The sequence below is a fragment of the Charadrius vociferus genome, unplaced genomic scaffold (genome assembly GCF_000708025.1).
Source record: "Charadrius vociferus isolate BGI_N301 unplaced genomic scaffold, ASM70802v2 scaffold185, whole genome shotgun sequence".
NCBI classification, from domain to species: domain Eukaryota; kingdom Metazoa; phylum Chordata; class Aves; order Charadriiformes; family Charadriidae; genus Charadrius; species Charadrius vociferus.
Genome location: NW_009648955.1, coordinates 4,680,259 through 4,697,009, shown reverse-complemented (window position 1 = coordinate 4,697,009; position 16,751 = coordinate 4,680,259). Strand labels below are relative to the sequence as shown.

At 38.0% G+C, this 16,751-nt stretch overlaps 1 protein-coding gene across 1 annotated transcript in view; it reads left to right on the top strand.

Annotated features, from left to right (window-relative positions):
• The window catches only part of AKIRIN2 (akirin 2), a 72,668-nt gene extending 56,600 nt beyond the window's left edge, over nucleotides 1–16,068 (top strand). Inside the window, exons 2-5 of the mRNA XM_009887529.1 lie at nucleotides 10,322–10,465; nucleotides 11,040–11,189; nucleotides 14,997–15,068; nucleotides 15,386–16,068. Coding sequence (XP_009885831.1) covers nucleotides 10,322–10,465; nucleotides 11,040–11,189; nucleotides 14,997–15,068; nucleotides 15,386–15,396 — 377 coding nt within the window. The 3' untranslated portion in view covers nucleotides 15,397–16,068. The remainder of the gene's footprint in view (nucleotides 1–10,321; nucleotides 10,466–11,039; nucleotides 11,190–14,996; nucleotides 15,069–15,385) is intronic.
• The last annotated feature ends 683 nt before the right edge of the window (nucleotides 16,069–16,751 follow it).

Below are 16,751 nucleotides of genomic sequence, written 5' to 3'. Positions count from 1 at the left end.
GGGGGGGGGGCGGGAAGGAGGGCGGGAGCGCGGCCTGTCATCAATCACCCGCAAAACGCCAGTGGGAAAAGGCAAAAGCAGATAAAACAAAGGGGTAGTTCCGTTTCCAGTCCCTTAATGCGTGCCACCGTCCCGGATAACCCATTCTGTGGCATCCTTAAAAGTTTCCTCGGAAAACCGAGCGATGAAAGCGATTGTGTGCGAGGGTGAGAGTTGCCTTTAGGGCAGATAAAATGGAATCGGGCAGTCCTCTCGTCTCGGAGATGTTGGGCGAGAACGAAAAACCCTCTTATGTTCTTAAGGTGTGAGGGATGAGTCAACCGGTGGCCCTGAAAGCTCCAGGTCTGCTTGTGTAATTGTTGTCAATTAAAAATGAACCGAGTTCGTTTTACCAGCGAGTCGGGAGAGAAGAAAGGAATGAATCTTGGCTGGGCACGCAGGATTGATTGGCCCTCGCTACGGTTAGTCTAGTGGGTAGCTTCCAGTAATGCACTTAAGAACGGTTAAGCTCGCAGCCATGAGTGGCTGTAACGCTGAGGTATGGATCTGTGTCCTTTGTGTGCAGCAAAAAAGCCCTCTGCAGTTGTTGCAGCTGAATTCCTTCTTGCTGTTGCATTCGGTACTCCCTTTTTATACAGAAGTTGGCCCTGGATTACTGCTAGTATTAATTACCAAGCAGTAAGTTTGAATATGTTTTCAAATTAACATCTCTTCCATGTAGGACATTGCTGTGTTTCAATAATTCTTAGTTCTGAAAACTGTACAGTAGAATATATTTTTTACATGTTTTAATCAAATAAAAAAAAATGCTATAGAGGGCATATGAAGTACTTACACTTGGCATCAGCGCCTTGATATTTTTTTGCACCTCTAGGAAAAGATCTTGAATGAGTCAGCGGTCTGGGATGAGCGTTGTGATGGATGGCACTCCCTGGTACAGTGAGGCATTACATATACTTTGAGATAGCTGTTTAAAATCAGAATCTATTTGATTCGTTTTAGATGTGTTGCTTCATTGCAAGGATTTCTTTTGGCTTGTTTCTTTGGGGTTTGGAGAGCTTAGGTTATGAATATTTAATATAAATATTGTCTGGCCAGTAAATGTGTATTGCTGAAAGGAGACAAATCAATAAAATTTTAAGCAGAGATAACCTACAGCAACATTTGAGGTAATACCTAAGCTCCTATCTTAATGATTCTGATGCTCTTAAAAATTAAAATGTTACTGAAGTTGAGCAAATACAGGCCTTATCTTCTCTTGAGAAAATCAGAGGTGCAGGGGGTAATCCATGTGAAAAGATGGTTCTGTACTGACAAGGGTGTGTTTTATGTAAACCATTTGTGTAATCTAATGAAAAGCGAAGGCCAGTAAATCAGAACGTCTCTTACAGCACTTGAATGCTCTTGAGCAAAATTTGAAGCATTTATAAATTGTGCACATTTCCATGGGTTTAGCTTAAAAGCTCACTCTATGGTTTCTGTTACAAGAAAAAAAAAATCTTTATACAGTGCTAGTGCAAATGTGACTGTTCAGCAGCTTGCTTAATAAAAACTTTCAGTTGAGTTTAGGGGTATTATTACATTGTGTATATTTCATTTCAACCATCAGCGAACAAAATAGAGCTTATCATTTTAAAGGGGCCACTTGAAAGATTGTGTGGGTTTCATCTCATCTAATTTTGCGAATGTACATTTGACCTAATAATTTGTGGTTTTCTTGATAGTCAGTTGGAAGAAACAGATGTTTTATTCTAGAGCTCTGACTTAGGATGAAGCAAAGTGTGCTGTAGACATATGTGTTGCTTTCCATTGACAGCAAAATTAATTTACGTGACCATTTCCGATGTAGATGTCTACATTTGGGTCAGATAAATCTTGCTTTGTGTGTGAAAAGAATTGCAGCTGAGCTACCGTTTTGTTCCATTTTTTTATTGGGAAATTTAGCAACAATAGCCAGAATTGAATTGACTTCACTTAAGGTTTTCTCAGCGTGTTGCTGTGATGCTTAGGTTTCCAGCACTTAAAAAGCGTCTGTCTGAATTTCGTGTAATGAAAAATAATGGTCATATGAAATCAGAGCTCTGAATATAAAACCTGATGCTGATACTTTATTTTAAGTTCATGTTTAAGTGTATTTCTTCTATCCGATACTCTGTGCTGGTAGTGTTTAACTTCACCCAATGGAGACTATGTCAGCACCAGAACTTCTTACCACACGGTTAATCATTTAAAAAATGAATTATCTGGAAGCAGAGTATGGATTGATTGAGGGGGGTGCTGAGAACTAAGAATACAGTGTGGTAGTCAGTCAGATGAGAAAACAGCTGTCTTTATAGAGTGGTCATAGACAAATAAACGATATGTCTGTTTGAGAGAGGGTAGGCTTATTCAAGATGAAATTTATCTCTCACAAGAGTGTTTTAATATTTTGTGGTTATTTGAACAGCTGTTAGGTCACTTCCAGTTTCTCAATGAATTTGGCAGCCAAACTGTAGTTGTGGCTTTACCATCTATACATTCTCTTGAATTGTGCTTACTGGCTTGAGCGTACTCTTGAGTATGTTTGCTAATTTTTGGATACCATTGTTCGTATCTATAATCATGTTTTAAAACTCTGTTCACTGTAAGCGGTGCAGAAAATACCTGCCTGGCATAAGACAGGTTCAATTTTGAAAGAGTGGCTCCTCTAAGGAGTATTCTACTGCTTGAATACTGCAAATGAGTTTTACTTTCATGTAAGTTCCGGCTATAATGTGACTGTTCTGTATGATCAGAATAACTGCACTTGGGTCTGGATGCCTGTGCATAATGCATTGTACATGTTTGGTTTCCTGTGAAGTCCTAAGGGTTCTGTCCTGTTTTGAAGCTGTTAAATGAATTCTAGAGGGTGAAAGGAGAAAGAACTTGCAGTATTTTTTCTCTGTTCTCTGCTGGATATTTTAGTTTTACCCTGATGAAAGATTATGTTGGGGGCCGGGTAGAATAAACTACATTTAAATTGTTTTTTAAATTAAAAGGCAGATTAGTGTTAGAAGGCCTCCATGTCTGGATATCTCTTAAGACTGAAGCTACAGTGGGAAATGCAGTCCAAAGAAATGGGAGGGGGGGGAAGATAATGTTGACCCTAGGGATTTAAATCTCCTTATTCATGATATATAGCAACTGAGAAGACAAACTGAGATCAGTAGCTTTCTTCCATACTCCTCACCCAAAATCAGAGGTTAACTTGCAGCTAGAACTGTGTAGAATCAAAAAGAATGTTGTATTTAAAAAGTTTGTGAAGTCACTTAAAAATCTACAAACTTTTGCATCTGCACATGCAGTTTTTCTTCCATCTGAAAGAGTCATCTGCCTCAACGCTTCCCCAGCAGCTAACTGATGTTGCAAACCAAAAATTGTAGTGGGTGGAGTTATTGAAAACAGTCCTTCAACTGGGGTTACTGGTTGAAATCCAAGCAGAGATAATGTCAAATGTTTGACAGACTATGGAAACTATTGAATTTATGCAGTATTTAGTAATGAGTATGTGTAATTGGTACTGCTGCTCTAATGGCAGTTTTATGGCAAATGTCTCTAGTTAAAGATGGCAATTGAAGTTGGTTCTAAGAGTCCCTCTCTCATGAAGAACTCTTTACAGGTAGATAAATTTGTCTTTAATGTATAACTCTTTCTTTCACAGAATAATCTGGGGGAAAAATGGATCTAATAAACACAAATTTTCAAAGTTAATGCAAGAAAATGAATGATCATTTTGAACAGGAAGAACTGTTATTCTTCCCTGTAGGCTGTCCTCCCATGACCTTTCTGTTGCCCTCTTGAGCAAACTTAACTACTTCTGCTTGAAACTTGGTCAGACAGTGGGGAAGTACAGGTTTGGCTTTTAAATGAACAGATCTAGTGGCTTTGGAATGTGACATATCAGTAGTGCTGCATCTCTTTCTGTTTAATTTCTGTTTTGTTAACATTTATCTGCATGTGTATTTATTGCTAAATTATCTTGGCAAGATGCCAAGTTTCTCATTGTGCTCCAGTATTGCAGAAATCATTAGGATTTTAAAAACCAAAACATTCCCACCCCTTATTAAAAAAAAAAAAAGGAAAAAAAAAAAAAAGAAAAAGCACGTAATGACCGCATCTGGATTTGATAATTTAACTTACATGAGAAATTTCTGTATGGATGCCTGTGGTGACTATAAATGTTAAATATCCTTGGTCGTAGATGTCATAAAATGTTGAAGCAGTCTTTTGTTTCAGTGGCAAGTCTGATAAATGCAGTGTGACATTTTTTTATGTGAAGAGAAGGATCTAATTGCTGTGTCTAATACATTTTGCATTGCTTGATTTATTTTTCATTCCTCAGCCCCTTGATCAGGAGAACTGGGATTTCCTGAAATAACACATTTGCACAATGAGCTAATGCATATGTGAGCGTCTGACTTGTTGTGGGAGAACCAGAACCTTCATCAGCCTGAGACCTTGAGTAATTGGATCTCATGAAGTGGCCAGCTCTGTGCCACAGAGTCCATTACGAGTTGCTTCTGTCCATTCTGTAGCTAAAGATGCTGGCTGTGAAGTGCCAGCGTGTATCCGTTACCAGTGTTCTCTCTGGCGCTTAGAGCATGCTCCTCTGAGGTGAGCATGATTTCCAAAAGTATACATTGGATTACTGAAGTCTCACAGACCGTGCCTAATTAAGAAACATAACTGGAGTGATTGATGTCTGTGACCAAAGCAAGAGAGTAAGAGGAATATCTGGATTATTTTGATTTCTGTCTATGCCTGTGGATTCCCTGGCTAAGTAGATATTAAAAATGAAGAATACTGTTACCCATTGCTCTGCTGCAGTGCTGCCCTTGGGGGAAGCTAGCTTCTTAAAATAAATGTTGCGTGTCAGTAGTCTGGTGGGGAGACCAAAACTAGGAATGTGGTAGGATCAACTAAATGTTGAATAAGGGTGATAGCCTAATTGGAAATGTTACAGATCTGAACTAGGACAGCAAAGTAGTTTTGCTTTAATGGGAGCTGAAGATGTGTGCTGTTGACATGAGGATAGCATTTGATTGATTCACTTAGAAGAAATCTCAGGCATGGCTCAGGTTTGAGTGCATATATTGAATGGTGACATTGCAAACTGAAACTTGAGCTTAAGGTTCCATTTCAGGCCAGGAAAACTGCTACTCTGATTTCAGCCTATTGAGTCACCTTCCTACGTGTTTTGCCAAAGTTTCCTTCAGCTAAATGAGAGAAGCCAGGAACTGTGATGAGAGATTGCTAGTTTAAAAATCAAGCCCCCCCTCAAAAAAAGAAGAAAATCCTTCAGGGGAAATAATCAGCACCTTCATAGTTGATAAGCAGTTATTAAAATGAAGAAAATAATTGTTTGCCTTGTTACCTTTTCAAGTTGAACTGCTGTTTCCCTTGTACATAATTTCTAGGTAATTACAGGTCAGGATGAAGTAATTAGATGACAGAACTTTCAAAAAGAATAACTTGCCTTTTTATCATGAATTAAAGGAAGTAAGAAGAAGACATCACTCCTTGGAAATGAATATTTGGCTTTGTAATCCATTAGCATGACAGATCATATTCCAGATGTCAAACTTGAATTCTGAATTGCCTCCTTCGTGTTTCATCCACTCTTCACTGGGTGTAAAAGCAGCTGAAATGTGAAATTTTGGTTCCCCAAATAATACCAAAAATTCTGGAAGAAGACTGGCGTGAATGCTGTCCTTCACCTTAATGCAATTATTTCATGAACATATGTACTCAACTTTATGCTCTTAGTACATAGAGCTCTAGCTTAAAAAAAAAAAAAAAGTATATATGTATTTCATTATATTCAGGTGTATTTAACTGAGTTTCCTGTGCCTTTAGTGGTCGTGGTGAGACAGTAGCAATCTTTGTCATTCTTTATTTTAGCCTTGAACCTGAAGGAAGAGAAGGGGGCATATAATAGCCTTGCGTAACTGGCCAGGATTCATAGTCATCTTGAACTTCAGGTGTCATTTATGAAGTACTAACTTGTTTCAGTGTGTTAGCAGTGTGGCTTTTTCTTGCTACTACTGTAGATTCAGCAAGCCTGGTTTTCACTTTCACCACCTCTGCCTGGTGTTAGCTAGCTCTTTGCCTTCAGAGGTGACTCTAACCAGTAGGAAATGCTGAGCACAGGGGATAAAGTGAAATTAAAAAGAAGATGAGGGTAGGCCACAGTGATGTATGTTTGATCATATTAAATATATTCCTTTTGTTACCTCATAAAAGAAATTATTGCTTGATGTACAATGTCCGATTTGAACTTCAGCACCTATAAGATGGATGCAAGTCTTTACTTAAAATATCTAATGACTCCTAATATATATGATTCAAATTCTCACTTCAGTTTTATAGTCTTAAAGAAGCTCACAATGATCAGGTTTTCTTTAATGAGTGCACTTTCAGATTTTAAATTTGTATATATAAAATAAATTGTTAATTAAAATGCATGTCATTGTTGAAAAAGACAATTTGGGCCTCCACTTTGAGGAACACATAAAAAACCCCTGTCCTGTGTTTGACACCAGTGAAATGCACATTTTAATTCAGTTGTCAACTGTGGGGAGAATAGTGAGAGCTAATTGGAAGTAAAGGAAGTTAAGAAACTGAACTTGAAAAGTCAGGAAGGTTTTCTGGAATCAAAATAAGGTTGGAGAACGAGATCTGCTAACTCTGAACTTTGTTTAACTGGGCCAGAGTTTTACAGGGCTTTACAGTCAGATGTCTGCAGTATAGGTGTTGTTCAAAAGTTGTCTGGTTTGCCCTACCTATATTTCATGGCTTCTTTCAAGTGCTGAGATGCTATAAAAACTGTTTTGAACAGAATATGTTTGTTCATCAGATGTATTTGTGGATTTATTAAGCAAAACTATAAATGTCAGAAGTAACTTCATGCATTTAAACAACTTTTCTTACTCTCCTAGATTGTTTAAAAAAAAAAAAAGGCACAATAATTCAATTTGGCATTCAGGTTTTCATTTTAAGTCAGTCATAAATATTTGCAAGCTTACATTTCACAGTGAAGTAGTTTTGTTTAAAGGCTGTCACTGTATGTTAATAAGTTTTATGTCACTGTATGTTAATAAAAATGTCTACTCGGTCTTTGCTGCTGTGAAAATGTGCCTGCTTAATTTGAAGTATTACTAGTCTGATCATTTGTGTGAGAAGTTGTTGAACAGTTCAATGCTATGTTAAACTTGTGTTTTTTGACTATTAATCTCCATTTTACAAATGGTGGAGATCGGGAAGTATGAGATGAGTCATTCTTGCAGTCATCTTGCCTGCTAGCAGCTCGGTACTGAGTAGAGCATGTAGTCCAGTTCTCTGTGCTGAGCAATAGTTCCTTAAATCTCTGAAGTTAGACTAAATAGAGAAATACTATTTACATAACCAGGTTATGTACATGCTCAACAAGTGTTTAGTCAGGACTTGAAATTTAAGGCTTTTTGTCTTGGTGGCTGTTTGCAGTTTAGACAGTGTATTGTCATGTTTAGATAGTCCCCTCCTCCATCCCACTTTGCTTAGTTTTGTACCTTTCCCTGAAGTTGTGGTAATGCAAACTGTCAGAGGTGGTTTTGTCAGGACAGGGATCTCCCGATGCATTTGTCAGTGGTGTTTTTTGATATTTTTGATTTTCGGAGCAAGATTTTCAGATGGTAAGTTAAAAAGTGTTTCCAAGTTAGAAGTAGATGAAATTACTGTAATATCATTGAGACTTCTGTGTCCACAGTTCAATATAATTTGGAATAGAATCATGTTTCCTCGGTGCAGAGATCTTAATTTTCTCTCCCAGGAGTTAATGTTTTCCCAAAGTCAGAACCTGATTTTTTCCCTTCCCTTCCCTATCATCTATTCCTCCCCATCCCCCTTCATATGTTGCATTTGCTCCTTCTATTCTGGCTGGTTGTTTAACCAGCCAGAATTTTTCTCTATGTAATTTTCAGGGGTTGTTAGGGCAGGAGAAAACCTGGCTGATGATTTTTGTTTTAACTCCCGGAGTTTTATCCATTAACCAGAGTCTGTTTAGGTTGTTTGCCCCCACTTTCCCCACCCCTTAATGATTTTGGTGATTAATGTGGTTTGAGAATGTTTCTGCAAAAAGATAATATAAAGGAGAGCTGTAGAGAAGATTTTTATCAAAGTTGTTATACCCGAAATTTGGCTGATGTTTTTGCAGCTCATGCAGAATTTGGAAAGTATGGTGAAGATGACGTAGTTGTAGTGAAGGACGCACGTGATCTATTACATTCTTCAGTTAATGTAAATACAGTGAATGTTTGCAGTCACGTTTCTCATAGTGTAGCCATGCTTGAGGACAGATGTTATCTTATGAGCTAATTTGATTCCCACTCAAAATTATGTCTTATTGCTTTAGCTAGAACAGCACTTAATTCTGAGGAAAAGTATTGTTTTACCACCATAATGCTGTTGAGTAAAAATGTTGCAGGGCCATTGTCGGACTGATGCAGCGTGTATGTACGTGACAAATTCTACTTGGGATTCTATTTAATTTTGAAGCCTGACTGCATCTTGGTTGAACCTGATTCATGTATTTCTGTACCACACTGGAGTGTAGTATGCATCTTGTCCTACAAAAAAGTATAAATCCTCCAGCCACCCTTGAGTAATTTTCCCCCCCACTTTCTCATAGTTTCCTTCTCTTCATTTCCCTACTGTGCTGCTTTATTATGTCTTCTGCATTTGCTGCTTCTTTGAACCAAGTTATTGGTCCCCCTTGAGGGAGCTGAAAATTGTACAAGCGCTGTGGGCATGGGACTGCAAAGGTATAAACTGCAAAGCCTTCATCAATGGACAAAATCCAAACAAGCTCATTTGCTGAAAATGCTGGTATTGCTGTTGACTGGAAACACTTTCCTCTCTTTTTGTGAGTTGGAAGCCCCCAGACTGACTTACGGAATTGAAGAACCACTGCAATAGTTAAAACTCAGACCTAGGAATTGGCAAATGTTTGCTTCTGCTTGGTCTAGCATAAGCTTCAGCCACTGACTGAATAAGCTGGTAGCTGAAGTTACTCGCTTCACATGGTTGCTTGCTAGGAAATGTTCAAATGAGGAACCTCAGTAGCGTACTGTTTACAAACCTGAAAGTTAGTTGAGAAGTTTTCGTGGTATTGCATTGGCAAAATGCCGAGCAGAAGTAGGAAGGTACTGAGTGAGTGGAGCCCTTTGCAACATTGATTTGTATGTATCTGAATTTTGGAAACCTGTCTCGGCCAAAAGTCTAGGAATCTCAGTGGATGCCGATACTATAGGGAATTTTTTTAAAATGCATTTGAAAGTAAGAATTCTCTCAAAGAGGGAGTCTTTGGAAGACTTTTTCACTTTCAGTGAAAGTATCCTGTAAAAAAATAGAAAATGGCTTTTTTTTCTTTAATATTTTACATTTTCAGAGGATATGCACTGATGTATCTGGGAGCCTTTTGGAAAGGCATGAAATTTCAGAGAAAAGGTACACAGGATTGATAATTCTCTTGCAAGGATTACACTTTTCTTTGTAATTCTACAATGGAGATGAGATTATTAAAAGCACTTGCTGTATTTTATTCAGCAAAATCAAACTCTGAACTCCATATTGCCATACTCCTTTAAAAGAGGCTATTGATCCCTCCATTGTGTTTATTTGGCAAGATCTGAGGCTGTCAAAATTGTTGTGGAAGGCGCTTGTATTTTGTCTTCCTGTTTCTGATTCTTTGAGATTTTAAGCAGTAGTTGCTTTATGCATATTCTGTCTAAATTGTGTTTTCCTCTCCACTTTGCTGCCTATATGCCAGTAACTATACAGAGAGGAGTGGTATTTCATGTACATGTTTTATTCTAGAGTCTTTTATTACCGTTAACTGTATGAATGATAAACACTGTCTGGGGGAGAATGATGATTGCAAATTAAATGTATGAAAGGAGATTATGAACACCAGGAGAAGTACTGTAGCCTAATTTTTATACATGTATATTGCATGGTTGGTAGTTCCTAAATTTTAACCTTACGCTGGTTTTTTTTTGTTAGCGGTACTCTGGCACCAATACCTGACCTTAACTAACAATATTTTTTCTAGTGTTTTCCTGGTAAAAACAGATGGAAGTTAACTTTCTTTTAGTTAGTTTCATTGTATGTATCTTAGGTAAAACGTGGTGGGTTTTGTAGACCATGTTTTAAGAGTCTAGCTTTTATCATCTGTTAATTATCTACAGTGTTTGGGTGGAAATAAAGTTAAGTGAATTACTGAAACATAATTATTTTAAGCTTAATTTTCTTACTGTTTTTCTTTTAGAACAAATTCTGTACAACATAAAACAGGAGTACAAACGCATGCAGAAGAGGAGACACTTAGAAAATAGCTTCCAGCAGACAGATCCTTGTTGTTCTACTGATGCACAGCCACATGCATTTCTCCTTACTGGACCAGCTTTGCCAGGTACCCAGAAAATTCTGTGTAATTCTGCTGTGCGTTTTTAGACTCTGTAAATAATTTTCCCTAGTTATCTGGTGGTTTATGGCACCTTCTCACCAGTTACTGTTCAGGTTTTTTTGGCAATACTAGCATTGATCTGGAAGATTGTCGCTTCTTATTTTAAGAATCAATAGGATACAAAGCTTGCATTGTTTTCAAGAGACCATCCTGCATAACCTGCCATTGATACTGTAATAGGCTTTTGCAAAGCAACTCTTTGCAAAAATATACTGTACTGTAATTTTTACATAAAATAGAAGCTTAAATTTGTAAATTGCAACTGCCAGGTAAAGGGTGTTCACAGTGTTTATGTGACACTCTCTTGATGTTTTGATATCTGTGTATTGTCCATTGTAGATGTCTTCGAGTGTCCAGTTTTACTTTAATAGTAATTAGAAATGTGCAAACGGCAGAGAAAGACTTCTCCAAGTGTTCTGTAAAGTTCCTTTAATGTAAAAGATGTGAAGAAAACTGATTATAAAAATGGTTCTGAACTACTTGTAAGTGTAAATTGGTATGCCCAAATATTTAATCTTAGGTACTTCATCTGCAGCGTCATCACCATTGAAAAAAGAACAGCCGCTGTTTACTCTCAGACAAGTTGGAATGATCTGTGAACGTTTGCTGAAAGAACGTGAAGAGAAAATCCGTGAAGAGTATGAAGAAATTTTGACCACAAAACTTGCAGGTATATTATAGTATAAAATAATGTGTTAGGATGAATTTGAAAGCATAAAACTTCTTCTCGTTTTTGTGTTGTGCTGTTTTTTCTGACCTAATCTGATTAGGGAATAAGATTGCATACAGGACAGAAAAAACTATGTGTAGTCTCTCTGATAGTTGTTTTTGGTTTTTTTCTGTGCTGCCTGCGATAGAAACTGTGACTTCTGGGTATTACTAATCAATGGAAACAGTGGTTTTATTTCAGATAGAACTTTCTCTCGCTATCGTGTTTGAATTGATCATTTCCTCCTCATTTTTTGCCAGAAAGACTTTCTATTCTACTGGTTTAAGAGCTCTTTGTGAAGGACTTTTTTTTTTTTTTTTTTTCTTTTTCCTGCTTGGGAACTGACTTCCTTTTTCTGGAATTTGGCAAGAAGACAGTACCTAAGATTTCCCTTTCTCTTCCCAGTACTTACCATTACACTGCTGCCAGTGGTGTTTGGTATGTGCCTGAGCGTCAGCAGTTTCGTCGCATTTCTGATGCTCTGTGTTGAATTGTTGTATTTCACATCATTCAGCTGATATTTTTGGTGCCTGATGCCAACTTACCTTTTCATAAGGATCATGCCAATGTCAGCATTGTAATGATGACCTTTCTTTAGTTGTTAAAGTTCTCTACTTCTAAGCATCTTGCTAGCATTTGAGCACCTAAATTCTGTTGCATTCAGAGGTAGGTGCCTTCACAGTATGATTCAGTGTCTAATTTAATATTTAGTGTGATGATAATGAACATCTGAGTGCACTCTTCGGCAGCAAACATGCTTTTGAATACCCATGTCTGTTCTGCTTCCCACCTGAAACCACGTCAGAATTCATCTTTGCAAATATCTTCAGATGGGGGAATAAAACCCTCTATAGGTGTGCCCATCCTAAAAGTCACCAGACTCGTGTCAGGCTTGTTGGTTGCCTGTGATAGTGTTGTCTCTGCACCTGAGCCTCTGTTCATGTTCTGTGCTTGCTGATCTGCCGTTGCTATGTAAGAAATGACCATAGTTCTAAGTCCTTCTTAAGTCCACATCTATTGACAACTATAACTAGAGCCCTAAATACTTCTATTGCTTTGGGCCTAATGTTCCATTTCTGCATTTTTTGTTTTAACCTGTTTCAGACTGATGAATTAGGACTCTGCAGAGCTTTTTTCTTATTTATGTATGTTAGGAATTGGGTCATTTCTTGCATTCTCTTAAATGCATTTCAGTTAGCAGTGATTGTAATAACCATTTGAAGAGCAGATATATTTACATTTGTTCCAGACACTTTCTGAATACAAACTTGTAGTTCTTTACAGCAGGAACCCCTCTGGCAAGTCCCTCACATGTGTTCCATCTGTCAGTCCCAAAGGGAAAATTCTTGGTTTTGTTTTGGGGAAGGAAGGGGGATGTTTTCTGTTTGGAGGGTTGTGGTTGATGGTGAGATGAGTTAGGTGTACTTGTTCTAACGATGGTGATCACCAACAGAGCTATTGGAAAGATCATGTTGCTGCATCCCATATATCAAGCTAATAATAATTTTTCAGCATCGTATGGAAATTTAGAAAGGGAGCCTACAAAAATAATCGAGAAATTCCTTACATAGAAGGCCAGTTATATTTTTCTACTGACAGAATGATTGTATCTTTTTCTAAACTTTTTACAGTAAGGTGATACTCATTCTTACAAACTAGTGAAGTCAATGGAAATGTAACTGGAAATTCTGTACTAAATCTCAATTGAATAGCGTCTTTCAAGTGACTTAACTGAATGGTTGGATCTCAGCTATTTTCCTCATTCCTTTCTGAATCACGGTTTTCTTGTAGGTAGTTAGCCAGATACTGCCTTTTTTTCCCTCCTCCCATGTTCTTTGTGAGCAGAGTTGCTTTTCATGCAGAGCATTTGATTAATGGAAAACTAAGATCACTGTAATGCCCTGGTTTTCCTTCCTGCCTCTGTTACCTGAAACCGCTGTGTTAGCACAAACTTGGGTTTGCAAGATCTTTGCAGATTTTAAAACCAGAGGAGGAGCGTAAGGGGCTAAGGGAAACTTGAGCTTGAAAGGTTTTCTGGAATCTGTGAAAAACAGCTTTTTATACTAGAAGTCAAGTTGTAGAATATAGTAGTCGCATTTGTGGCATTTAGTAACCTTTCGATTTAAAATAGCTACTTAGAACATATATGGGATGCCAGTGGCATAAGTATCTTTACAAGTGTTCACCTAAATTTTCAAACAGTTCACGGTGGGTTGCCCTTATCTTTGGATTGCTTAACTTTCCCAATCTGAATCCCACAGGAAAGGGGATTTTTAGTGACTGTGGATTCTTTAAATTTCCAACGCCAAAATTTTAACAAAGAGGATGCTACAAAGCAGCTGCGTGTGTTGACTTCAACCTTTAAAGAAGAAAGCTTGCAAGTTGGTTTCTGGCCTTTAATGCATACTTTCAGGAAAAGTTCTGGTTGCTGTTATTTTTGGAAATGGTTTCTGGGCAACAGATCCTTCAATCTGCTCTTTGTGTTATTTTGTTGTTTGGCCAAGATCCTCGCATGGCTGATGAAAAGCCATCAGTCAGAACTGCAGCTAAACAGAGGTCCTGCTTGTGGGCAGAGGGGAACTGGCTGCCGTGACCCTGGGCTCCTGCAGTCAGGGATGAATGTCCTTAGATCATAGGGTCAGGTCCATACTTTAGGCTGCTGCTGCACTACTTGCTGATTACTGATACCCTGTTTACTTCAAAGGTGAAGCTCATCCCTGCAAGAGGATGGGGACTTTAATGGGGCAAACCTGTGGGACTAGGAACCACTACAAATCTAACTGCATTTTTGGTTGAAGATTGCCTTCTTTGACCTTGCCCTTTTCTCAGAACACCCCACATTGCTGCACATGTATTTTTCCACAAGGGAGGAAGGGGAATGGAGAGGAGCGGCATCTGGTAGATATTACTCTCCTTGTTCAATTTCCTAATTCTGAAAGGTGATATCCTGCTGATGAGTGCAATATTAAAACTGAATAAAATATTGCGAATGTACTTGTATGTATGTGTGTATAGAAAGAATAATCTTTCTGGGAAATAACAATGCTTAGTTCAAAGCCAAATTAATACATTTAATACCTAAATTTCATTTCAGATTACACAGTAGCTGTTTTCATGAAGTCCACAGTCAACTATGTCTCCTATTGTGGCTACTTTTGTGATTGGAATTAGTCAAGTCACTTAGCATTTCATTCTTGTAGTGTGTCATTTGCTTTTGATTTTCTGGTGGTCACCAAAAAGAATTTCTAACTGTAGCAAGTCCCTGTCCTGTGTCCCACTTTTCCATGTTTCCATTTCATTAAATTAATTTTCTTACATCTGGTAGTGATAGGAGCAGAGTGAGGTTATGTTTCCAACCCTATTACTGACCTTAATGCCATGTTTGCGTAACTGCTCTGCCCCCATTATGGATCTGTGAAATGGGCATGCTTGATTACTTCAAAGTACGGCGTCTGACACTTAACCAGGTGTTAGGGATATTGAGGTTTTTGTGTATGTGCAGCATAATTCTCTTTGAGTGTATTACTGTCTTTCCCATTACAGAAGTTTGTAAGGGAAAGCCTTTTAATGAAGGGGATGTGTGCTGCATTGTTGTTCTTGGGGCTGAAAAGGAAATGGCAGCTACGAACTGTGTAAAGTCACTTAAAGCTACTGTTAGTGGATGTGTGTTCGATTTATATGATTTTTATGTATAAAAAGTAGCCCTGAATATTTTTCAGCTTGAGTTAAACTTAATATACTCACACTTCTGATGCTTCATGCTTGCAGAACAATACGACGCATTTGTGAAGTTCACGCATGATCAAATCATGCGACGATATGGAGAACAGCCTGCCAGTTGTGAGTATCTGTTTCTGCTGGTTCCTATAGCAGCATTAAATTACTGAACGTTCAATAATTTAAGTGGCCATTGTTTGTTGTTAAGCTTCAGCTAGGCCCCAAGTTATAATACTTTTAAATTGGTAACATGGAAGAGCGAGGTTGAAAGGAAGATGCGAGATAAAATGCAGCTTTTGTTTCAAACATCGAAAACTGTCTCCTGTAACATGCTGGGGTTTTATTTTTGAAGCAGGTTTTGATATTGCCATAACAGGTTTGTGATAGAGCTGGCATTTGTTAACTCCAACGTTAACTCTCTTTTTCTTTTCTTTTTCCAGACGTTTCATGAATCACACTTTCTGCATATGTGGGCTGCCCTATACACCCTGTTTTATTGTTGCAAGCTGTCCCAGTAAAGACTTGCAGCAATGCCATATTTTTCCCCCCTGTGAACACAGGTTATTTCAAGCTTTTGTCAGTGGCAACCACTCTTATGCAGCAACTGGTTTTGGAGTGCTCCCTGATGTCAGTACCACCTGGATGTGGACCTTTGCTACCTGTAATAATACCAGTGGCCTCATTTGCTGTATCATTACAATTTGGCTTCTTATGTTAATAAGTTTGAAAAAGTAAAGGATTAAAGCTGGTGTTCTAGAAGTTGCCCTTCACTGGTTGTGTAAATAAAAATGTAGAATGACACTTCTGACTGAAGTTAGTGTGGTTTTCATAACTGTGCACTACAACAAAGCTGTAATCACAGTTAAGTTAGAATGTAATCCCAGGACAATTTTAAGCAAATAGCCCACAGTACTGCCTGTGAAATAGTGAAGGAGGGCATTTCTGTATTCCATGACTTTTTTGGGGGTTAAGAATGGGTTTATATGATTTCTCATTTTTGTAGTTTTTATTTATTCTATCAGTCTTTAACAAATGTTTATTGCTGCAATTTTTCAGTGTATCATTGTTTTACTGCCCTTGTAGTACTGGAATTTAGTTGGAAGAATAAAACATTTACTTCTAATCTGTTTGTTTTTAATATGCAGGTGGAACTTTCGCTGTGTATGAATAAACTTAAATCTGAGTGTTCAAATGAAAACTTCATTTAATAGCAATAGTAGGCAGGTCAGAATTTTAGATCAGGAGGAGGTGGTAGATGAAGATCTCAGATAGTTCTTCAGAGGCAAAGAAATCTTCCTTAGATTGGCTGTATTGGTACCTGTTGTGGAAGCACGTTTATTACAAAACTGACAAGAAACTGTTGAGCTGTCTCAAACAGCTGTGCTCACGTTACTTCAGATTTAAATGACGCATCAAAGGAAATCTGTTCATGAGATAGAGCAGGTGCTTGCACCACAAGCTGGAATTACGTAGGTATTGGAAGAACTAAAGGTGTGTAATCTTTGTGTTCAGGGTCAAGGAGTTTGTTGGATGCATTTAGCTGTTTCCACACCGCTGTATCAGTGCTGGCTGTGCAATTCTGACTCTCGGTGTGGATTACTGAAAAGCTACTACATGGCAAGTCCAGATCTGTGTGCTGTGGGGTAGAAGTATTGCTAAGCAAGTGACTTGGGTTATCTGTTTTGGGGACTTTAGAATAGTTTCAAAGTAATGCTTTGATTATAAACTGTTGTCTTCTCTTAACTATCAGCTTCTGGTTAAGTGGAAGTCTGTTGTGTAATAGATCTTTGTACCATTTCAAATTAA